The sequence below is a fragment of the Salvia miltiorrhiza genome, chromosome 8 (genome assembly GCF_028751815.1).
Source record: "Salvia miltiorrhiza cultivar Shanhuang (shh) chromosome 8, IMPLAD_Smil_shh, whole genome shotgun sequence".
NCBI lineage: Eukaryota > Viridiplantae > Streptophyta > Magnoliopsida > Lamiales > Lamiaceae > Salvia > Salvia miltiorrhiza.
In genome coordinates this window covers 52,620,522-52,645,382 of record NC_080394.1, presented here as the reverse complement: position 1 = coordinate 52,645,382, position 24,861 = coordinate 52,620,522, and the positions used below count along the sequence as shown (strand labels likewise).

The 24,861-nt window shown below is 38.1% G+C and overlaps 2 protein-coding genes across 4 annotated transcripts; both read left to right on the top strand.

Annotated features, from left to right (window-relative positions):
* Positions 1-6,101: 6,101 nt before the first annotated feature.
* LOC130998659 (uncharacterized) lies at positions 6,102-7,724 on the top strand. Its single transcript, XM_057924074.1, has 5 exons — positions 6,102-6,247; positions 6,411-6,573; positions 6,650-6,861; positions 6,945-7,212; positions 7,401-7,724. Exons 1-5 carry the CDS (start codon positions 6,102-6,104, stop codon positions 7,686-7,688), a joined length of 1,077 nt encoding a protein of 358 aa, XP_057780057.1. The 3' UTR covers positions 7,689-7,724.
* Positions 7,725-19,364: 11,640 nt separating this feature from the next.
* On the top strand, positions 19,365-23,901 carry LOC130999024 (uncharacterized). Of its 3 annotated transcripts, XM_057924494.1 has the most exons (9): positions 19,366-19,725; positions 19,813-19,860; positions 19,963-20,022; positions 20,097-20,180; positions 22,450-22,554; positions 22,824-22,925; positions 23,037-23,140; positions 23,249-23,360; positions 23,560-23,901. In XM_057924494.1, exons 1-9 carry the CDS (start codon positions 19,462-19,464, stop codon positions 23,674-23,676), a joined length of 996 nt encoding a protein of 331 aa, XP_057780477.1. In that variant the 5' UTR covers positions 19,366-19,461; the 3' UTR covers positions 23,677-23,901. The 3 variants fall into 3 exon arrangements, with proteins under 3 accessions (XP_057780479.1, XP_057780477.1, XP_057780478.1); XM_057924495.1 differs by lacking the exon at positions 22,450-22,554; XM_057924496.1 differs by lacking the exons at positions 19,963-20,022; positions 20,097-20,180 and having other exon boundaries at positions 19,365-19,725.
* The last annotated feature ends 960 nt before the right edge of the window (positions 23,902-24,861 follow it).

Genomic DNA, 24,861 nt, shown 5'->3' with positions numbered 1-24,861 from the left:
TCTCTTATCTTCCGGCGACTGCAGCAGCGATGAGCCGCCGCTCCGCCCCCCCTTTCTCTCGCCCTCTGCCTCACTGAACCCGGCGGAAACCGCCTCCACGCCGTCTCCACCTTCCTCCTCCTTGGCGACGGCGAGGCGCCGCCGCCTCCCTCTATCTATCTCCCTCCAATTGACAGCGACCCAGCCGCCACCGGAGCCCTAGATCCCCGATTCCATTCGCTCAAAATCATCTCTGAAAACTCTCTCCCTCAGCTCTCTTCTCAGGTTGACGGCAGCAAGGCAGCGGCCGTCGCCCTTCAGCCCCTTTCGCGTGGCGCCACCATCCAACCTCGCGCCGCCTTTCATCGCTCTGGTGAGATTAAGGAATGAGAGATTTGGGAAACTAGGGCTCTACAAAATTGACGACAGGGGCGGTCCGGTGGGGTGTCGGGCAGAGCTATCTCTGGCAGAGTCGGCCAGAGTCGGGTAGAGTCGGCAGAGCTGCCTCTGGCTCTGTCAGCTCTGGCGGCCTTAGTCAGCTCTGGAATTGAAGAATACTTTGCATCTATCCATTGAAATCTATAGAAATTCTCCAATCCAGAAGTTCAATTTTTCATCTTCGTCGTCTTCAATTTTAGGCTTTACTTCAGGATCTACCCACTCAAAGGGCAGCAGAGGGAGCTGGAGAAGACTCGAGGGAGAGCGGTGGAGGAAAGGCGGTGGATCTGTGATGGTGGTCGGGGAAGGCGGTGGAGGAAGAGGTGTGGTGGTGGGAGAGGGCAGCGGAGGGAGCTGGAGAAGACACAGGGGCGGACGGTGGAGAAAAGGCGACGGATCTGTGATGGTGGTTGGGGAAGGCGATGGAGGAAGAGGTGTGGTGGTGGCCGGTGGGGGAGGGCAGGAACGACGAAGGTGTATCTCTGTTGGGTGTGTGTGTGTGTGTGTGAGAGAGAGAGAGAGAGACAACACACATGACAAAACGACGTAGTTTTATTAATCGTTCGGCAATTCCACATCATTTTTCTGGTAACTTAAAATGTGCCATTTTCCGGTAACTTAAAATGTGTCATGTCAGCTTTGAATTTGGGGATTTTCGAAAATCATGGCAAAATTGATCAGCCCCTTAAGTTTAGGGAAAATTTGATAAAAAAAAGGGGGGGTTCATGGCAAACTTGGAAATGGGCCTAAAGTTCATGATTTTTCGCGTAATTAACCCTTAAATAAATAGTGTAAGTTATAAAGATAAATTTGTGAAAATTATGTGTGGGATAGTGTCCAAAAATAGAATGTGCATAAATTTGGCAGACACAAAAAAAAGGCATAAATATGAGGATGGATAGGATACATTATTATTGAAGACTGATGCTAATCGGACAAATTTGTCCAGACAGAATGCTTATTTTGGTTGACCCATTTTTCAATTAGATTTGTAACTAAACATAATATATCTAAAGTGAATATTTTACCTTTTATTTATTTAACTCCATTGAAAAGATTCCTCCACTCATTTTCTCATTAATGATTAATCTAAAAGCTAAAAAGTTGGAAAATATGTTTCAATGCCTCAACGTAAAATCCAAGATATTAAAATCTCAAGAAATTAAAAATTTATCTTCTCGTAGAGCTGCCACCAACATTAACGTCTAAAACTAACTTGCATTAAAAACCCAAAAAATTAAAACCAGCATGCATTAACATCTAAAAGAAAAAAAAAGTTCATCTATGATTATATACGGACTGAGTAGGTTTCTTATTTAAAATAACTAGAGTACACTTCTTTATATAAGACATTCTAAAATATTGAATGTCATATATGTTGGAAATATGGTTTTGAGACCATATCTGAAATTAATTATTTCATTAAATATTTATTATTATATAATTGAAATAATTATTGGATGTTAATCTACGTCTCAAGTAGATGAACGTGATATACTTGAAATCTCAAAACCGATTTCCGGTGAGTGAGATATTGTATATCAAAGTTTGGATGTTGAAGAGTGGCCCAAAACTATTTTTTTTACCAACTCCATTTGGGCTTGGACTAGGCCCAACTGAATTATCTTCAGCCCAAACCCAGCCATGGCAGAAACAGAAGCTTGCAGCAGCACGCAAGCAGCTTCGAATTCTGGATGTAACTTCAATTTTTGCGGCCATTTCTTCAACATCCGCAGCCACATCTTCAACATTCACGGCCTCTGCATTCTGCATTCATACGCATAAACTCTTGCTCAGTTCTTGATACTATTCCGTTCGCCGGAGCTCGCCGGATTGTGGTGCTACATCCAGCGAGACGTCGCCGTTTTACCTTTGGGAAAGATTCGCCAAAACCGTGAGCACTACCGGGGCGATAATATGCTTGCGGGAAGAGATTTATCTCAACTCGGCGTTTTCTTGTCTGCTTGTTTTCTTCCAGAAATAGAGCAGAGCAGAGGAACCAGAGCAGAGCTTCCAGAGTAGAGTAGCAGAGCAGAGTAGCCAGAGCAGAGCTGACAGGGTAGAGCAGCAGAGCCAGAGCAGCCAACACCAGATCTGCATAGCCAGAGCATCCAGCACCAGCTTGGCAGAGCCAGACCGGCAGAGATAGAGCATCCAGCTTCAGCTCGGGCAGAGACAGAGTCAGAGCAGCGAGCTCAGTTTCTAACAATTTTGAGTTGTATTTTTCCTCGATCGTTTACCCGGTTCTAACAATCGCAAGAAGATTATCGGCTGCTGTCGCATGCTTGAGTTTGACCGTTAATCAATTTAACACTTTCGAAACTAAAAAACCTTTGCTTGGAGAAATGGCGTCCACCATTCCCACCTCCGACTCCACCACCGTTGGCTCCACCACCTCTGGCACCTTTGGTTCGACCACTTCCTCTACCACTCCCATCGTGGTGAATACCTCTTTTGGGACAACGGGTGGTTCCATCTCCACCATGGCCCCGTTGCAAACGTCGAGGACGTTGGGTCTTGCCGAGAAACCTTCCATTTTCTCGGGCAAGAATTTTAAATATTGGCAAGAAAAGATATTATTCTACCTCACAACTGTGGGGTTTGCCGGATTCTTGACGGAGGATAAACCTCCAACCCCGAGTGAAGGGGAGACGAGCTTTGAAGCTCGTGCCGGATATGTGAACTGGTGTCAAGGCGATTACTTGTGCCGCAACACCGTTCTCATGTCTTTGGACGAGCGGCTCTACCACGTTTTTAAGGTTCATCAAACCTCGAAAGAGGTGTGGGAGGCGTTTGATCTCAAGTATCAAGTGGACAAGACGAATACTACAAAATATGTCGTCGCCAAGTGGTTAAACTACAAGATGGTCGACTCCCGCCCCTTGATGGACCAAGTGAAAGAGTTTCAAACTCTTGCACACGAAGTTCAAACCGAAGGGATGCCCTTGGCGGATGCATTGCTCGTTGCAATCATCATTGAGAAATTGCCTCCTAGTTGGAGGAATTTCCAAAATCTTTTGAAGCATGAGCGCTCGGAGATGTCCATGACGACTTTGGTCTCAAAGCTTCAAATGGAAGATCACGTGCGAAGCTGTGAACAAAAGGACAAAGCGCCGTTGGTTGCAAAGGCCAATCTCGCTGAGAAAGGCAGTGCTTCCTACAAGCGCGGTCGCCCGAACCCTAACAACAAAGGCAAAGATAAGCAAGTTGGTGGCCAACCATCAAAGTTTGATGGTGTATGCTTCAATTGCAGTGGCGGATCCAGGATTTTTAAATTGGGGGTACAAAAATATAATCTCATAAACATAAATATAAAAGATACTTTAATGTTAAAAATACTATATCTTAAAACATTGTTCAAAGACAGTAAGATGCAAAAGAAAATTAAATAACTATATATCTAGTTTATCTTCCGACGAGTCTTCATTTCTTCAAAGCGTTTGACGACCTCATCATCGGAAACTTGTAGAAACATATCTTTCTCAATGAAAGTGACCAAACAATCATTTAATACTTGATCCCCATGCTATTTCGCAACTTATTCTTGACATAAGTCATTCCAGAAAACACTCTCTCCACACTTGCAGTGGCAACCAGAAGAATCAACACCAACTTAATTAGCAAAAACACTAGAGGATAAGTCATATGTCTCTTTGTTTCAACAAACTTCATAGAAAGAGAACTAATATCCTCCAAATTTTTAAACTCATCATCTCTCCTCATATCTTCCATGAATATATCAAGTTGACATTCAAGAGTTGACAAATCAATGCTTGAAAATTCAGAGGGATAAAAAGTTGCAAGTTTGAGTACCTTTTCCTTGTCATTCCTTTTGATTTTTTTGATTTAGGAGTTTCACTTGTCATTCCTACATCTAAATTCAATACACAAATATAAGAGTTCTATAAAAAAATTAAAGTCTAAAGTTATTCACAAACATAAACAAGTTTGCATATCAAATAAGTAGAAATATAATTTATAAATTAATTAGTTATTTTGTGAAATAGATTATGTGCATTATATAATATCTTTAATTTAAACAAAAAATATATAATAATACTTTAGAATTGAATAAATGAATCGAATTATAAACGAAAAATTAAAGAACGCGATAAATTTAAAATCAATAAAATATTTTTCTTACCTCCAAAATCCTCCAAAACTCCTAATATTTCTTTTAGAACAGTTTGTTGTGTAGTCAATAATGCGTGGAATATGCCAATATTTCGTCCCTCTTTGATTTTAACTCTTTTTTATTCCTTCCGAATCGTCTCTCACTTCGTGGCTTTCAAAAGAAATTGTATTTGTGTGTATGTGTTTCTCACATACAGGATACAGCCGCCACTTTCTAATTTTTTTTGTAATCTGTATTTCTCAATTCTCAACATTTGTACACACTTTTTAAAGAAGCCGCCCTTTTTGACTTTCAATGGGCCCAAGCCCATTAATATTAAAATTTACATTAAAGAAATCAGTTGGATTGTTTGGTTTGGGGGGACAAAATACTTAAAACAATTATAAATACATAATACTACTAGTAAATTTTTTTTTTTTGGGGGTACAGCTGTACCCCCATCGCCCCATATGGATCCGCCTCTGTTCAATTGTGACAAGCATGGTCACATGGCTAAGGATTGCCGCAAGCCAAAGCGGAAGAAAGCCAAGAACAATGTTAACAACGTCGGGAAGGACTTCAACGATTGGACCCAAGATGACTTTGCGGCTATGATTTCCGAGGTGAATCATGTTGATAGCCCAAATGCTTGGTTCGTGGACACCGGCGCTACCGTCCATATTTGCATTAATCGTGAGTTGTTCCACAACTACAAAGAAGTGGAAAACAAAACGATTATGAAGGCTAGTGAGCGGACTTCTCAAGTCCTTGGCATGTGAGATGTGGTTCTTCAACTCACTTCAGGTGTGGAGATCACCTTGAAGGATGTGCTACATGTTCCCACTATCCGAAAGAATTTAATTTCGGGTATTAAGCTCACTAAGAAAGACTTTGAATTATTTTCAAAGCAGATTATGTTGTAATTCGCAAGTGGGGAAAGTTTCTTGGGAAAGGCTATGCCTCCGAAGGGCTTTTCAAAGTTGGCGTAAGAACTTGTAAGCCTGCCAAGGCAAATATCAATAAGAAAGAATATACTTCTTCTTACTTGATTGAGTGTTCCGATTTATGGCATTGTAGACTTGGACATGCTAATCTAAATGCCATAAAAAGATTAGTAAACATGAATTTACTAAAAGTTGATGAATTTAAATCACAAGAGAAATGTGAAGTTTGTGTTGAAGCCAAAATGACTAAGTTACCGTTTAAATCGGTTGAAAGGAGCACTAATCCTTTGGAACTAATTCATACCGATATTTGTGATTTAAAGTTTGTGCAAACTAGAGGTGGTAAGAAGTACTTTATTACCTTTATAGATTATTGCACAAGATACTGTTACATTTACTTATTGAAAAGTAAAGATGAGGCTATTGAAGCTTTCAGAAACTTCAAAAATGAAGCCGAGAATCAACTTGGATGTCGAATTAAGATGGTTCGAAGTGATAAAGGTGGAGAATATGTAGCTCCGTTTGCTGACTTATGCAACGAAAGTGGTATAATCCATCAAACGACGGCTCCTTATTCACCACAATCTAATGCCGTTGCTGAACGCAAGAATCGAACTCTTAAGGAGATGATGAATGCCTTGTTGATTGGTTCAAGATTACCCCAGAACATGTGGGGAGAAGCTGTATTAACGGCTAATTATATCTTGAACAAGATTCCTCTCAAAGGGAAAGATGTAACCCCCTATGAGCTGTGGAAAGGAAGAAAACCTTCGTATAAATACCTCAAAGTGGGGGGTGTTTAGCTAAGGTATAGAACAAATGATACTATTTTTCAAACTAAATAAAATAAAAAAATAATTAAAAATTTGAAACGAAAAAGAAAAAAGAAGAAGAAGAAAAAAGAAACTACAAGTATTAAAAGAAAGAAACTATAGAAATAAACTTACAGCACCAAGAATACAGCTCAAGGATGGGAGGTACTTGGCTTACAAAGAATCTGGTGTGCCAAAGGATGTAGCAAAACACAAAATATTGTTTGTCCATGGATTTGCTAATTGCAGGCTTCATGTTGCTGCATTGAATGCTAACCTCTCACCGGTAACGCCACTTAATTCCTTTTATGTTGCTTGATGAATTTCTGTTGGTCTGCTTTTAATTTATAGAATATTTGCAGGATATGGTTGAAAGTAGAGGCATATACATCGTTTCGTTTGATAGGCCTGGTTATGGAGAGAGTAGTCCTCACCCTAACCGGACTGTTAAGAGCTTGGCTTTTGACATTGAGGAGCTTGCTGATCAGTTGGGACTAGGACCCAAATTCTATGTCGTTGGATATTCCATGGGTGGACAGGTTGTCTGGAGCTGCCTTAAATATATACCTCACAGGTGCATCATACTTTGTAGATATCAAGGCCTTCATTTCTGTTACGTCTATTCGTTCTCTGATTTAATGTTTTTAAACTCAACAGATTAGCCGGAGCTGCTCTACTAACACCAGTTGTCAATTATTGGTGGCCTGGTTTCCCTTCACACCTGTCTCGACGAGCCTATAACAAGCAGTTCATACAAGACCAGTGGGCTCTTCGTGTTGCTCACTACATGCCATGGCTTACCTACTGGTGGAACACTCAGAAATTATTCTCTAGTTCAAGCGTTATTGCTGGCCACCCAGATATTTTCACTAATCCAGACAAACAACTATTTCCAAAGATTGTCTCCTTGGTCATGGAGTATATGGTAACTAGTTTTACTTTCTTTTAATTGCAAAACTTGCTTATGAATTGTTAGGTTAGTAAGGGCTCTTTTGCTATGCATGATAAGAGTGTGATAGATGCTTGGTTATTAATGTTTTTCATCATTAAACTTGTTGCACTCTCTTAACATCATACATTTTCTTATATTTATGCTTCCCTGACATGATCCAGGCAACAGCAATGCAACAAGGCGAGTTTGAGTCACTTCATCGGGATCTGATGATTGGTTTCGGGAGCTGGGACTTCGATCCAATGGACCTGAAAAATCCATTCTCAGAAAGTGGAGGTTCGGTTCACTTATGGCAGGGGGATGACGATAATCTCGTTCCTGTTACACTGCAGCGTTACATTGCTAGTCGGCTGCCGTGGATTCAATACCACGAGTTATCAGCTACTGGACATATGTTTCCATACGCTGATGGAATGGCAGAAGCGATCATACAAGCACTTATAGCTTGAAAACAAAGGTTTGAAATGCCACTTTTAATTTATGTATCTCAACTTTGTTTATTAATATTGGGGTTTTTAGCTTCTGGTGTTGTTGGAATTCTATGGTGTATTCTGTCTTGATAAGACGATAATTTGTGTTTAAAGAAAGGATAATGATTTCTAGTGTTAATTTGTTTATTTTATTGATGTATTTCATATAATTTGGATAAATGCGCCCCCACTGAGTTTATTGTACTCACCTACCCCAAAACAATATACTTTTTCAGGAAACATTTCGGGCGATGATAGGCGGGGCAAGTGATGATGGTCAAGGAATAAAGAAGAAGATGTTTTCATTTAATTGAAACAAAGACTCTAATTTATTATGTTTTATTTAATGTCTTCCGTTGTAATATAGATTTGAGTTATTTTAAACGTTTAATTAAATCTTAATATTTTATTCAAAGTACATTAAATTAAAAATTGAGGCATCACAGTGTGCGTTGTGTGTGTGTGTGCATGAGATGCAATATTTGCAAGTACTAATTAATATAGGTGAGTTAGAGTTTAGTATTTTAAAATTGGATTTAATATAATTTCTAATTAGGGTATCAATAAGAACTAGTGTATCTCCCGCGCTATGCGTGGTGACTGTGATCCTAAAATAAGATGATATAAATCTTAATAAAAATAGTTAGTGTGTTTTGAATGAATAATGGACCACACTTAGAAAGTAGTGTAATAATGATAATTAATTATATTGTGAGTGAAGAAAAAGATCCATCAGATCTATCATGCATGTGATGCAAACTTTCCAAAACTATAATAAGACTAATATTTGTGAATTTCCTTAAATGGTAAAAATAGACTGTTTTTGTGGGCGTAGGGAGTAATTATTAGTATAACTTAAAAAAATTAATTTTAATATCAAATTGATTTAATATTTTAATATAGCCAATGTAACTTATGCAAATATATAACATTTGTTTATATATAGATATAGTATCACTTATATAATAAGTTGTTTATAATTATAGTCAAATCAAGTAATATATATATATATATATATATATATATATAAGAAAAATAATAAAAAATAAAAAGTTATTTCATTCAAATAATATGTTGACACTTTAAAATATCATAACGAATTCAATTCATAAATATTGCATATCTAATTAAATCTATTTTCATAAACTGTTACTATTTTATTTTTTAGCGTCATAAGCTGGAGTACTATTTAATATACATTTTGACATTCCATTCAAAACACATTTACATGCAAAAAAGAAAATAATCTATGCAAAAAAAAAAAATCATAATTTATCACATCCTAACTGTTGATTTGATAAGTGAATTCATTTGTTATTTTTTAATTTTGAAATAAACATGAATTTAGTTTGAGCATTGGATAGTTGGAGTATTTATATTACGTGTTTGATGATATAAAATCGTTGATAATTTATAATTGAATAATTTAATTATAAACTTCAATTATATTCTTCTAATTGAATTTATTTACACAATCTTTCATTTATATATATATATATATATATATATATATATACCACTCGTGCGATGCACGCAGATTATATATTTAAAATAATAATAATAAAAAATAGAATAAGAACCATACATAGATACATAATTATAAAAAATTAAACTATACTCCCTCCGTCCACGAAAGAACTTCCTACTTTTTCCTATTTTGGGACAATACCCCACCACTTAAAAAATACTCCCCTTTTAAGACAATTCCCACCACTCAAATAACATTAATTAAAACAACACAATAAATTATTAATACTTTTTCAAAATTCTCAATACACTTTACAACTTTTTCTCTACTCTCAATACACTATACAACATTTTATTAAAACCCGTGCCACTCCCTCCTAGGAAGTTCTTTCATGGACGGAGGGAGTATTTTGTAATTTGTTCTATTAGTAAATTTCATACATTAAATAAATCTAAATGCATAATACAATAATCAAAATATCACAAGTATTTATTAAATGACGATTTTATTAAAAAGGAAAAGAAAAAACCCTAAAAAACCCTTGAAAGCACAGAGGAGCAAACTAAGGGCCGAGCCTCATTAAAACCTTTTCACAGAAAACCCAGAGGGAAAAACCGTGAAAAGGAAAAAGAGTACTCGTCTAAACACAAAAAGAGAGTAGGAAAGAGCGGAAGGGAAAGTTTCCGGAACTCCGGCCTAACCATCGTCCCCAAACTATCCCGGCTCTCGCCTAACAAAAGAGTTCTACACGGCCGGTTAGACGCCGTCGCCGTAAGAAAGAACAAACACAAACAAAGAAAAACGAGAGCTATACAGCCGGTTATACGCCGTCGCCGTAAGCCCTCCACAACCTCCAGCCCCAAAACCCACGAAGAAAAGGAAACTACACGGCCGGTTATATGCCGTCGCCGTGAGTTCTCCACCACATCGAACCCGAAGAGCCACAGAGTAAAGGCAACAACACTACCAGGAACACGACTTCGCCGGAAGTGCCCCAAGAACCAGAAATCCTCCAAAGTGACGATCATCTGAAACATATGACCATTGACGGTCCAAATCCAGAAATAAACTCGAGCACCAAGTGCTCGAAGAAAAGCCCGCGCCAACTGCAGCCTGAACGCCATCGGGTCGACGAAATCGCGTTGAGCACACCAGCTCGCAGTAGCCAAGGACAAACGGGGAGAAGGAGATAAAACCCCGAGATTCAGAATATCAATGACAAAATCCACTGAATCCCCTAAAGAAAACGTCCCCGATAAACAGAGACAAAAACCAACGGAGTCCGACCAGCAGTGTCCCCGAGCCGAGCTCACCCAAACCCGGAAAGACTCTATCGACACTCCATCCCTCACCAAACCAGGGCAGCACAAGCTCAACTCCAACCACCGCCTCAAAACCCACGCCTCCAACAACGCATGAGCCAACTGAGCATCAAGAGCACCCAACTTAGTCCAAACACGTGCCAAGTGTTCGAAGAAAAGCCCAGACCAAGAGCTCCCCCTCCACATGCCAACAAAACCAAGAAAGAGCCTAACCAAACAACCACCCATCAGACCCAACTACCGTTTCAGTCGCAGTTGGCTATGCGAAGCCATGTCCAGGCGAACCGCAGCCCTAATCTCCTCAATCTCGTACGGCCACCACCCTTCCGAACGTTGTTGGTTAGCCATAATATCGGCCGCCTTGTTTCCTTCTCTAAAGATGTGAGTAACCTGTAGCGAGAAGGCATCTAACATCTTTAAAATCCTATTCCACGCCGCCTTAAAACGCCAAGGCACATTCAAAGAACGAGAATTAAGAATGGATATCACGTAGGTGGAATCGGCTTTAATCCAAAGGTTGTGCCAACCATGATTGTGAGCAATTTGAATCGCCGAAATAACAGTCAGAAGCTCAGCTTCAAAAGCGTAACCCGAGCCACCTTTGAAGTGAAAACAGCCATGCACCACATTCCAATTATCACGAAACACCCCACCTGCAGCAATAGTGCCCGGAGCTCCCGTCGCCGAGCCGTCAGTATTCACTTTGATCCACGGCGCCACCGGTGGCCACCAATGAACCTCCACAAACTCCGGAGGAGGAGCACTCCTGGTAGTAACACCCACTGCCCGGAGAATCAGATATTCCGACCAAGAGTTCCACATGTAGCCTAATTTAGCAAAGTTAGCATCCATATCTTTAAAAGCAACTTTCACCGTGTGGATGACGCGACGAGCCTCGAACGTTTGGTTATCAAAGATACAATTGTTTCGCTGCATCCAGATGGCCCAGATGACCGTGATGATACCCGCTTTCCAGAAATTACCGGTGAGGGGACTAAGTTTATACTGCCAAGCTGCCACCAAAAAACTATGAATATCATTCTCTTGTAACTAAAATATCACAAGTATAAAAATAAACAATAAAAACATTTATTTTGTTAAATTTTAATAATTATAATTTATTTATTTATTTATTCCAGAGTCAGTACATATTAAATTAAATGATTTTCCACAATTTTTCATTTAAGATGCATATGTACATAATTCAAGATGAAACCACGCTAAATAATTCAAGATGAAACCACACTCCATGTCTTTTTCGAAAAAAAATGATTCTAATTTTAATTTTTTATACTTTATATTGTAACTTATGCTTAATATTTTCTATTCGACTATTAATTTCATTAAACTTCAACATATTTAGAACATTTTACGACATAATAACTAATCATTGTTTTTCTCTATTTTAGTTAGTTAATTAACTCCTCATAATTTATTTGTAGCTAGATTTTAATTTATAATTATGTTAATATTATTTAACTAAAATAAATGATCAATGAATTCAAAAAGATAGCTACATCATCATCCTTTAGAGTGTATTGTTTTTTCTTTTTCTTTTTTTAAGTATGTTTAGAGATATAATAATCAATTTTGTAATTAAAACATAAAAAATGGCGGCCATGAAGACAAAATTTAATTAAAAAAACTTATATATTTTAATTAAGTTATATCATTAAGAACAATAAAAAAGAAAAACAATAAGTTATACCATTAAGAACAATAAGAAAGAAAAACAATAAGTTATACCATTAAGAAAGAAAAAATAAAATAGTGATGCGAAATTTTTGGAAAACAGAATCAGCGAAATTTTTGGAGAATGGAATCAAGTCCAGATGAGATCCTCTGTCCCAGAATATTATGTGTACCATGTGTACCATGCTTTATTTTTTTGTTTTATAAATTATTTTTTATAAAAATAAAAATTATTATTATATTATAAACTCTAATTAGTATTTATCATTGAAAAATTAAAATTTTAAAAATTATATACCCTAACTTTGAATTAATGAACCTAAATAATCTATTATTAATTCAAATAAATATAAAAAAATAATTATAAACCCTAAATGGATGAGTGAACCCTTGTTAATTATCTTTAAATTATATAAAAGTATAATAAATTAAAATTAAATAAAAAATAATTTAAAAATATAAAAAAATGAAAAGTGGTACACGTGGTCCACACTATATTTTGGGACGGAGGATCTCATTTGAATCAAGTCACGGTTGCTTTATAATTTCCTAAAAAAATGGTTGTTTATAATTTTTTACTCCAATTCCAATTATGTCCTTCAAATTGAATTAAATTACATTTACTTTGCTTTTTATATATAAAAAAATTTACAAACCATAATTTGGTTAGAGACGGGCCGGGTGAACATGGCAGTTTGCCTCTTAGGCGAAAAGCTCATTTGTATACGAAACAATATGCACCTCTTTCGTAGCTAGATGATGTATTGAGTGAAAAAAGAAATTCACTATTTTTTTAGAAAAAGTGATAACGTGTCTTACAAAATGTATGAGGTCCTGTTCACAAATAAAAATTATATTTTTTATAAAAGATGAATAAGAAAAAAATGATTGTTTTTATGGGACAAAGAAAGTACTCCCTCCGTCCCAATAATGAAGTCTCATTTGTTTTGGGCACGGGTATTTAGGAGAGGTAAAGTTGATGTTAAATTAATAGGGACCACATAATTAGTGCTTTAATTAATGTTATTTTATTTCTTAATTAAATTGACTAATCAAGTCTGCGCCTCTCTCTCTCTTCAGTCCCAAAACTTCCTCCTCCATCTGGAATCCGCCGCCGCCGCTGCTGAGGGGCCGGCGAGTCGCCGCCCTTATTCCTTCTTCGGTCGGCGTCAATTCCCCCTTCATCTTCACTGTCATTCTCTCCATTTCTCTTCCTCACACTCAATTTCTCAAAATCGAGCCCAAAATCAAGCAGCATAAACCAAATGCTTTTATGAACATGCAATGCTACTAAAAAAACTGAAGAAAAGGAAATACCTTTTGGAAAAACCAAGAAAACCCAGATCCAGTGAAGCATTACCATCAAAATGTGGCCGAAAATTATGAACGGAAAACAAAATATAGTTGTCCAAGATCCAATTTTTCTGCCCTCTCTCTCTCTTTCTCTCTCTGTAACTAGCTGCTGGCCTTGAGAGGAAATTTAAAGGAGACAACCAAGATTCAAATTTTATTTGCTGCAAAGTCGTTTGAGTTACTAATGACCACAACCGACAACATTAATATAGCTGCTGCGAAAATGCATATGTGGATCTTGTAAATACTCGTGCCCATGGGAGGTTCACAGAGTCGAGAAGGGCTCGAGCTTTCCGATTCGAAATATTCCGACGAGGAGAAGGTAGAGGAAATTGAAGGAGAACCGACGAATGGCTACGCCGGCTGGTGGGATTCGTGGTCGTAGAAGCCCTCCGGCGACTGGAAGTGGATGAGTCGCGGCGGAGAAGAGCCGCGAGTGGACGCCTGAGACGCGCCGCGCGAACGGCGGCGCCGGACGGAGAATTAAACGAGAGAGGAACTCCGCCTGAGTTCCAAGAGAGAAATCAAGGCCGAGGAGAGCGTTCCGGTTGTGTGTGGAGGTTTGAAGAGAAATACAATTATGCTAGAGAGAGAGAGGCGGCGATTTGAGAGTGAAGAGAGGAGAGAGAGAGAGTGACAAAGAGAGATAGAATAGAGAGAGAAGAGAGAGAGAGCATTGTTAATTAAGTAACTAATTTTATCCAAAAAGGGAAATGAGACTTGAATATTGGGACGACTCAAAAAGGAATACGAGACTTGAATATTGTGACAGAGGGAGTATATTTTTTCAAGAAACAATAGGGCCGAATGGCCCTATTCAACATACAACATCAAATTTTGTCCACCATTTGAAAAAATATAAATTTTGGCCATATTTTGTATGTCATGACTATTCTACCATTCTCTCTCTCTCTCTCCTCTCTCTTTCTCATCTCGGCTGCCGCTCTCTCCTCTCTCTTTCTCATCTCCCTCTCTCTCTCTCTAGCGGCGCCGAGCTTGGAGAATTCGTCGGAGCTCTCGCGGCTTGGGCAGAATTCGTCGGAGTAGAGGATGAGGCGGCGGCGGTGGAGGAGATCTGGTCCTCTGAAATCGGTGGCGTGGAGGAGGGACTGGTCAGGTGGCGGAGGATGAGGCGGCGGCGGCGGCGGATCTGATCTGATGAGGCGGCGGTGGATCTGATCTGATCGTTGCGCCGCCTCCTCCATCGGCAGATCTGATCTCCGCCTCCTTCGATTTCAGCCATTGACAGATCTGATCTGATCTGTATTTGTGCTGCACGTATGGCACTTATGACATTATTAGTGCTATAAGTGCACACTTCCCCCTATGGTTTAGATATTCCATTTAGGGTTTAGATATTCCATTTAGGGTTTAGATATTCCATTTGGGGTTTAGATGTTCCATTTAGGGTTTAGATTATCCATTTAGGGTTTAAATGATGTTGTTGTTTCTGTATTTGTACTGCATGTATGGCACTTATGACACTATTAGTGCCATAAGTGCCCAAATAACCATTTTACCTAGTTTTATTAATTTTGAATTTCCCTTGGCACTTATGGCACTATTAGTGCCATAAGTGCCAAAATGACTATTTTACTTGGTTTTATTTTGGATTTCCGTTGGCACTTTTGGCCAAAAGTGCCAACGGAAATCCAAAATAAAACCAAAGTAAAATCTTGGCACTTATGGCACTATTAGTTCCATAAGTGCCTAACCCGACCCGGCACGCGACCCGCGTGCCTGATCCTACCCGGTCCGCCTTATTAAGGGTAAAAACGTCCAAATCAATAAAAATGACCAAATTTTGTGTTTTTTCAATGTGTGGCCATAAATTGTGTTTTATGCTTCATTTTGGCTACTTCAAAATTTTACTCTTTTTTCAATGTAAACTTCAAAAAATATAGAAATTGAAAATGATTATATATAATTATAAATGAGGTTGTGGGATAATAAAAGGAGTATTAGAATAAATTGAAAATTAGTATTCCAAAGGAAACCAAAATAGGAGAACCGTAAAGAGAATATTTAGAAGGCTTAGCGCACCCTATTCTATTCTAGCCAAGATGATATAATAAAAGAAAATTTAATTGTAATAAAAAAAATTTAATTATACAAATAAAATTATGAAAATAGTAGTAATATTTTTTACTAAAATATTTTTAAAATGTATTTTAAAATTATGAAAATAGTACTCCCTCTGTCCTAATAAATGTGGCCACCTTTCCATTTTGGTTTGTCCCACTAAAAGTGGCCACTTTCCCAAAATGGAAATATTTATAATTTAATTAACCCTAATTAGTTATCTAAACCTAAACTCTAATTAAATAAACAAACACACACACTCACACACACATCACGCAGATAAACAGCGTCGCACCCTCTCCTTCTCGTCTGTACCCTCCGGTCGACGGCGGCGCCGCCGTTGCGCCACGACCGCCGTCTCCTCACCCTCTCGCATCTCTCTCTGTCTCCCCCTCTTTCACCCTCTGACTTTCTTTCTCATCTATCGCTTCTCTCTCTCTCTCTAAAGAGCTTTATGTCTGTCGCCGCCTCCTGCCTTCCGACGTCTAGTCTTCATGAATTCGGAGTCGCGCCGCCGCCGCGTCTCTGTAATTCCGGCAAGAGAGCGAGCGAGCCCTAGATCTGAGGATGGCCGTGTCTCCTTCTTCCTCCCTCTCTTGGCTCGCTTGTGAAGGTGAGGGGTGAGCGGCAACCGCCGCCGTCGTTGCCATCGCTCCAGGCAAGCCACTGCCCTCTCTCTTCCTCACTCTTCTCCGGACTCCCTTGCAACCTCTGCTTCCTCTCCTTTCTCGGGTTTGGCACGAAGCTCGACTCTTCTCCCTTGCTCAGATCTCTATCGAACAAATCCGACCCAACTTCTTGTGATTTGGTTTGCAATTGCAATTTGGGATCTGCGATGTGCGATTTGGGATTTATTTCTGTTCATTTGCGATCTGATTTAGTTCATTTCTTGTGATTTGGATCTGTTAATTTGCGATCTGCTTTGCAATTTGGGATTTGGTTTGCGATTTCGTCGCCGGCGTTGCCTCCGGCGAGAATATGGAACTGATGTAGTGAGAAGAAGACTTAATTAGCTCTTTAATTTTGATAGATAACACTTAATTAAAAAAGTGGGCCACACATGATTAACACTTAACTATCACTTTCTTAATCTCCGTGCCGAAAACAAAGTGGCCACATTTATTGGGACGGAGGGAGTAATATTTTTTTATGATATTGTTACACATATTTTTTGATTTATACAATTTTATAAAACCGTGTAATAATTTATTTTTAATTGTTTGAGGGAGCTGTTGTGAAAGCAGGTTTGTTTGTTTGTTTTATGAATTATTTAAAAAAGTTATTAAAGATTATTAATATATTTATGTTAAAAAAATACTTCATCCGTCTACAATGGCAGAGCCAGGAATTAATTTGGGAGGGGCTGAACTTGTACAAGGGTTCGGGTGCGGTAACCCTCGAGCGTATTCAGCTCCGGGAACTTCACCGGCGACGACGACATCCCCGTCTCTGAGAAATTCCTAGATCTAATCACTTTTATAATTATTTTTACTTAGTTTTATATTGAATAACAATTCTTTCTCGATATGAAATTTTGAACTCGAACATGAAATGTTTTCCTAAATCAGCTGGTCTTGGGTGCGACCGTCGCACAGTGTGCGACGGGTCCGCCCCGACCCGGCCCGCATTCCAGACCCGAAATCATAAATCCTAAATTATTACATTTGTTTATAATAATTATTACTTTTAATAAGCATGAAATATACATTTGTTCGCACAAATGTATACTTATATAAATATAGGTATTTATTTTCATTTAATATAAAGTATTATATTTTCTAAACCCTAAATTCTATAAACTAAACCCTAAGCCTGAACACTAAACCCTAAACCCTGTAAACTAAACCCTAAGCCTGAACACTAAACCCTAATAGGAGTATTTACTTTTAATAAGCATAAGATATACATTTGGTCGCACAAATGTATACTTATATTAATATAAATATTTATCTTCATTCAATATAAAACATTATATATATCAATATACATTTATATGAACAAATGTATATATTATGTTTATTAAAAGTAACAATTATTATAAACAAATGTAATAATTAGGAGTATGGGTCAAATCCACGCGGGTCAGGGTTCCGGGTCAGGAGGGCGGGTTTGGAGCCGGGTCGACCCGTCGCACACCTGTGCGACGGTCGCACCCAATAATTTGCGTTCCTAAATAGAAGAATTTTCTTTTTCTCTTTTAATCTCTATTTTTATTAATGATAAAACGTTTAATATACATATCAAATTAAAGATCGTGACAAAAGTTTTAATTTGATCCATGTAAAAAATATATCTAAAATAAGAAAACTTATATAGGTTATAAATTTTTTAAAAAAATATTTTTCTCCATTTTCTCTCTTATTTTATACAATATAGTTTTTGTTGCATTTCAATATATTTTAATATATTACAAATTTAATTCAATTTAGAAAATACAAAATAGGGCAGCACGGAGCACCGCAAATCTGATTCAGAATTCACTTCCAGACTCCAGTTCCCACTGTCGCGCGCCGCGCACGCCTCCAGGCTCCAGTCCAGCCTCTTCCCTCCAGCCACCGGCGCCTCTTCCCACCGGCCATCGGCGCCTCTTCCCTACTTTAACGAAAAAAGTGAGATAAAGAGGAATCAAATGAGAGATTTAAATATATTGAGTTAATTTATGTTAGTATTTTAATTAGTATTTGAATGTGAATGAAGTGAAGGTACCTTGGAGATCCCAGGGCTCAATTTTGTAGAGATCAACGTCTTTGGTCATGTAAATAACTAAATATTGCTTTGCAACTCCTGACAGCGTAGATTTTTTGTGCTACTCATTTTTTTGTTTTACTCCGTCATTAACAGCTACTAGCTAGAGAATTTTTCTGATGTGCCTTCCTTACTTGTATCTTATTTTCTCTATAGCTTTTTTTTTTTTTTTTTTTTGTTATTAGATCATATATTTCAAGCTAAAGGACTCGGCCCTTTTCCGTTGCTAAATTTTGGAATTTTTGGTTACTGACATTTTCAACTTTGTTTATTTTGTAAATTTACAAATGTGATAGTTTTTTTAGCTTTTAAAGCTAAAAAAAAGAGAGCTAAGAAAAGTTGATATTAAGGTGGCCAGAACGTAAGAAAAGGTAATAGTTTCTCATAGACCTACATTACAAAATTTTATAATTTTATATATTTACTTGTCATTAATTGTTGCCTAGGTTGAGAATTAATTTATTAGAATTGTTCTTTTTTTTAATATAAATTACAAGTCTCTATAAAAGTTTTTTTTAATTCTAAATAATTACAAGTCATGAGTTGGTGAAGTAGATAAAACTTTATTCTTTCTTCCAAAGGTCAAGAGTTCAAATACTATTGCTAACATCACAAATTCAATTTTTTTTCGAATTTTTTTAAATTTCATAAACTGCCTCAATTAAATTCAGAAAGTGCGAATTAATCGGTTATTTACGGAACCGGTTAAAATTTCATAAACTGCCTCAATTAAATTCAGAAAGTGTGAATGAATTGGTTAATTACGGAACCGGACCGGTTAAGGAAATGGGCCTAATCCGATTCCGGTTAATCGGTAAAGCTTTTAATTATGTAATATATCAATAAAAAAACTTTAAATATACGTAGAACACTTAGATCTAACCATATCAAAGCAAGAGAAAAAAAATTCAAAGCAAGAATAGGAACATGTGTCTACACAACAAATTGAATTGAATGAGTCAAACCTTATATATTCAGCATAAATAGTGACGCGTGTCTAAACATCACTCCGAAATTTTGCACTTCTCGTTATAAAATATGGCCAACGTCTCACTCCAAAATTTCACCCAAAATCGGAAGTAGCCAAAAGATGTACGGATTAAACCGTCTCAATTCGGCCAATCACATCTCCGCCGCCGCCGCCGTATATCCGAAACGGTTGCTCAGAACAAGTATCGGTCACTCCTCTCCCGCAGCGACAGCTGGAATTAGTGACACCCGCAATTGTTATGTGAGAAAACGGGGGAAAAAGCTGAAGGAGCTCTCGAGGAGTGTGGTGATGCTCACTTGCGATTCATCTGCAGATGGCGGCGTCTGCAATGTTTATTTGGTCGGATCCAATCACGCTTCTCCGGTAAATTACTGTTGTTTATTTGTTTAATATTTTATGTCAATTTTTAATGAATTACAATAGCTTAAGTTAATTGTTTATCATTTGCAGAAATCTTGGGAAGAAGTTAGGGCAACAGTGCGATTCTTGAAACCAGAGGTGTTTTTCTTTTCAAATTAGAAGCCACATTGGCTACTATTAATTTTATGTGATCATCATCATCATCTCTCTAATTAATATAGCAATTATATGCTTTCCCAGGTTGTTTTCCTAGAATTTTGCTCTATTCGCGAACATATTCTTAGGCGTGAAAAAATTAAGGTTTGCTTGTATTTGTATTTGTTTTCAGTTTATGTAGAATTCATTGAACATGAAATGGTGGGCTTATTTTGCAGGTTCCGACCATAATGGAAATGGTGGAAATGTGGAAAAAAAATAATAAACTTTCTTGGATTCTTTACAAGTGGTGTTTTGCTAAGGTATAATTCTATTATGCTAAACTGATACGCCAACCCAATTATGCTCAGCCCATAGCCCATTAGGTTATCATTATCAATGATATAAATATTGTAATCTCTAAGTTACTCATTAAGGAATGAATATTTTGATTGATGTTTATTAAATCTCTCTCTTCTCTCTTGATTTCTGGAGTTTGAGCTACTCGAATTGCTCCACCATTGATACGGATCGTATCAATTGGTGCTTTCATTGAGAGATCATTTCTCTTTGATTATAAAAAAAATAAAAAAAATATCAAAATTTGAAATACTAGCTGCCATTGAAGAGATCCATACCTCCATCTACAGCCTGCAATCCTCCATCGATGCAAATTTTTCGGCCACCAACACGTTCCCTCTGGCTACTGTTCCAGATCTATGTTGGTTTCCACCTTCTTCCCCAACGCCCATTACTCCAGCTCCCTATCCACCACAATCGTTTCTCCCAATCCTACATATAACTCACTCCACTTCACTTCTTCCCATTCGCCGTCTCAACCCATCCGAAATCGAAGAGAAAAAAACCACGGGCTTTGTTACAATTGTGACCAAACTTGGTCCGATACCCATCGATGCTGCAGCAAATTCTTGATTCTGTTCGGCACCGACGATGAGGATGACTTCGGCGATCCTAAATCTCCAGATCTCATGGCTGGAGTTGAAGCTACGGTGGAGGATGTCTCAAGTCCTTCACCATTCCCGACAACTCACAGCCCCTCTCCGATTTTCTCGCCGTCAGCACCCTTCGCCACCACCGTTACTCCAACTTCGCAACCTGACTCATTTCCATCTCCTCCTGTACCACCGACCACTCTTGCACCGCCTAGCCCAACAGATCTGCCCTTTACAGATGCTCCACCCCATTTGCCGTCCAAAGCTATCCACTTCACTCTGTTATGCATTCGCCCACTCCGTTACCATCGATAGTTCTCCAACCGCCACCGCCGCCAACACCTCCACCGCCAATACAACCTCCACCCACCGAGCCACCCCCGGACTTATTGCCTTCACCTGCAATACCACCACCACCACCAATAAACCCTTCGGTGAGTCTTCCGCCAATTCCCTCCCAACTCAGTCAGTCACCACCATCTCCGACCCTTCGTTGTCGCAACAAAAATTTACTCCTTCTGGATTATGGATACCATGACCTTGAGTCACCGGATAGTCCTATTCGGGCATACGGCAATGAGGTTATTGTGGGTGAAACCCCGCCGATATTCGCAATTTCTCTACGACACGCTAGGGTTTATCTTGACTTGTTTAATCAGCCGTTTGAGATTCACATTTGGCTTGGGTCTAAAAACGAAGAGCCCAACCCAATCGTGATATTTGGGCCCATTACGAGTGGCCCAAAAGCTTTGATTGTAGCTGCCCACAGCCCAAGTGCACAGGCCTGTCTCTGTCACTCTCTCCAAGTTTATAAAATTGGGGTATTTCAACTGCCTCAAGATGTGTCTGCACTATTAACCACGCCACTTCACACCGTCAAAATCAAGGAGAAGGATTGTGGATGCAGTCAATTTTGGTTGCTCGTTGGTTTTGAGGATGAGATTGTGTCCGATGCTTTTGGACCCATATCAGTTGCTATTGCGGATGTTGTAATCGTGGGCGTTGTCTCTAGCTTTTACCTTTCCATGGTTGTTTTCGCCGGTCAAGAAGTCCAGCTATGTGGCGAACCGCCGCCGGATCTCTTGGGCCCACCCAGCCCATTTGTATCAGTTCTTGAGTTTGCTTGGGTTAATTTTGTGTAGGTTTTCAGCTGGTACTTTTGTCGAGCACATGGTGGGCATAGCTTTATCAAGCTTCTAGCTGAATTTCAGTCGGAGTTTTTATCAAGAAAGTGTCGGGCATTTGTTATTTCGGCACTATTTAGTTTTGTTTTTGCAATTAGTGGGCCGAATCATGTACTCCCATCACCATTTTGCGCAGCTTCACCTTGAGGACAAGGTGATTGTGAAGGAGTAGGGAATGATACGCCAGCCCAATTATGCTCAGGCCATAGCCCATTGGGTTATCATTATCAATGATATAAATATTGTAATCTCTAAGTTACTCATTAAGGAATGAATATTTTGGTTGATGTTTATCAAATCTCTCTCTTCTCTCTTGATTTCTGGAGTTTGAGCAACTCGAATTGCTCCACCATTGATACGGATCGTATCATAAACTTACTAGAGATACCTCGTTTTGGTTTCTTCAACAAATTCCAAATTAACTTTGCAAAGTGATATTCATCTCTTTTTTCTAGCGTGTGAGTCGATTTGAAGTTCCACATGATGGAGATTTTCTGGCAGCATATGATGAAGCCAAGAAATATGGTGCCAAGGTTATACTAGGCGATCGACCACAAGATGTGAGCTACTTTTCTTCTTGTTTGCTACCTTCTTCCTCCATAGTCATACACTACTTTTGCATTTTGAGTATTGCTAATATTCTATCTCTAGCTAATTGATTTTTTCGTTCAATAATATTTTCCACTTAGTTATAATCCCTTCCCATATCAATTAATCACAAATAATATTTTAAGTTTTCATTGTTATTGTTTTTGAAGCTCTTTTTGTTGGATCTATTAAAAGTCTTCTACATGTGTTCTCAAGTTCCTACTCTTTTCTTTTTTGATAGATTACAGATCGGAGGTATATTGCCAAGACGTCTATTTGTCAATTTCTCACCGTTCAAATTGAAGGAATTCCCATGAATTTGCCAAATGATATTGTGGAGAAGGTGATACATATTTACCTTTTAATATAAGACTTATAGAGAGTATATGTGGGGAGATCAGTTTTAATGATTTTACTTGAGCATTAAAAGGTGATATATAATTCCTTTATGTAGGTGACATACGGAAAGTATGATGCTCATGCGGTCCATCGATATAATCAAGAGATGGCCAAGAGCGATCCTGCTTGGGCAGAAATATATATCCATGAGCGTGACCTGTTCGTGTTCTGATCCTTCTCCAAATTTCATTCTAATTCTTAATACTGGGCTTTGTATCATTGTAAAATTGCATGATTGATTGCTTTCATTCTATATTTGTTGTATAGATATCTGTCGGCCAAGATACTAGATGTTGCCCGTAAGCATAAATCAGTGGTAGCCGTCGTGGGAAAGGGCCATGTACCAGGAATCCAGAAGAACTGGAAACAACCTGTTGACGTAAAAAATCAACGCCATTCATTGACTACTTTGCCCTTCAAAATTCTCTACTGGATGTTCACTTTCCACATAGAATAAATCATGCTTTCTTTACTTTAATATATGCCATTGTTCTAACTCGTTAGGATTGATTGTTTAACGTTGTTATTGATTTCAAACATATCCATCTTATGGAACTTTATGTTGTTGAATGTCTCAGGTGGAGCAACTTCTTACCATACCAAATAAAAAAAAGACAATATCAGTGGGCAAGATACTTAGTTCTATTATGGGGGTTGCCATAGTTTATGGCATTTATCTCTCCATCAAGAACTAGCACTCTGCATTCCATGAGATCTCATAGCTTGGATGAAAACTGCTACAACAATGACGTTGTTGCCGTTGTAAATCTCATTCTTAGAATTTTGCCTATTTGAGCTTGTCGAAAATTAAATGTCAGTTCTCTGCCTATGTTTATTCTTGTTCATTTATTATGTGTGCTTGATAAGTCTGAGATGTGGGTCTATTGACATATATCAATGGCAATTTTTTCAATTCCCCACTTTTTCTTTTTGTCTTTCTCTATATTTATGATTACTAGCTCGAGAAAACGTTGCGCGGATTGACCTACTTGTGGAAACTTGGTCTTTTTTGTACAAATTTTTTTGATGACAAAAAATGAAATGAACATTTTTTGTTAATTGTAAAAAAAAGTTTATATCAAAATTGTCAAAAAATATACTCCCTCCCACATTTATATCTTTTAGTATCCATATTTCTATTTAGTCCGTCCCATATTTTGATATTTATTTTTATTTTTAGTAAAAGTAAGTGAAACTCTTACTCCACTTTAATCACATTATAACTCATAAAATTGAACCCTTATTCCACTCACAAAACACACGCAACCATTTAATTAAAATACGTGACATTCTCAAATGAATACTAAAAGATAAAACTACATAGAGTTTCAAATCTTATGTTTTCTTCTTCGATTTGTTACTCATCTTAAGCATAACATACACGAGTATGCCCGGCCCATTTCAAACAAAAAGATCCACCTTCACATGTCATAAACCTCCTCGCATGCATTGTTGCCCTTTACCTACTCATGGGGAAGTTCTCGGATCTAGTAGAGTTGTGTAACATGCTATTGCAGCTCCATTTGAGCTGCAATAGCAAGAAAAGTTCAGATTGTTTCCATCCGCGCGACTGGTGCAAAAGTTTAAGTAAAATCGACTCCGGCCTGCTGTGAATAGCCCTTAGTGACCAGTTGTGCCTTGTGTTTTTGCACACTTCCATCTTCGTTATACTTGATCTTATAGATCCACTTCAATATGATGGCTTCTTTTCCTTCTGGAAGATCCATTAATTATGTCCAAGTTGCATTTTTGACGATGCATCTCATTTCATCATCCATTGCTTCTCTCCATACATGTTATTTTACAGCTTCTTCATATCCTCCTGCAAAGAATGAGACATTACACGAGGTATAAATCTCTTGCAGAGAGCGTTCTTTTCT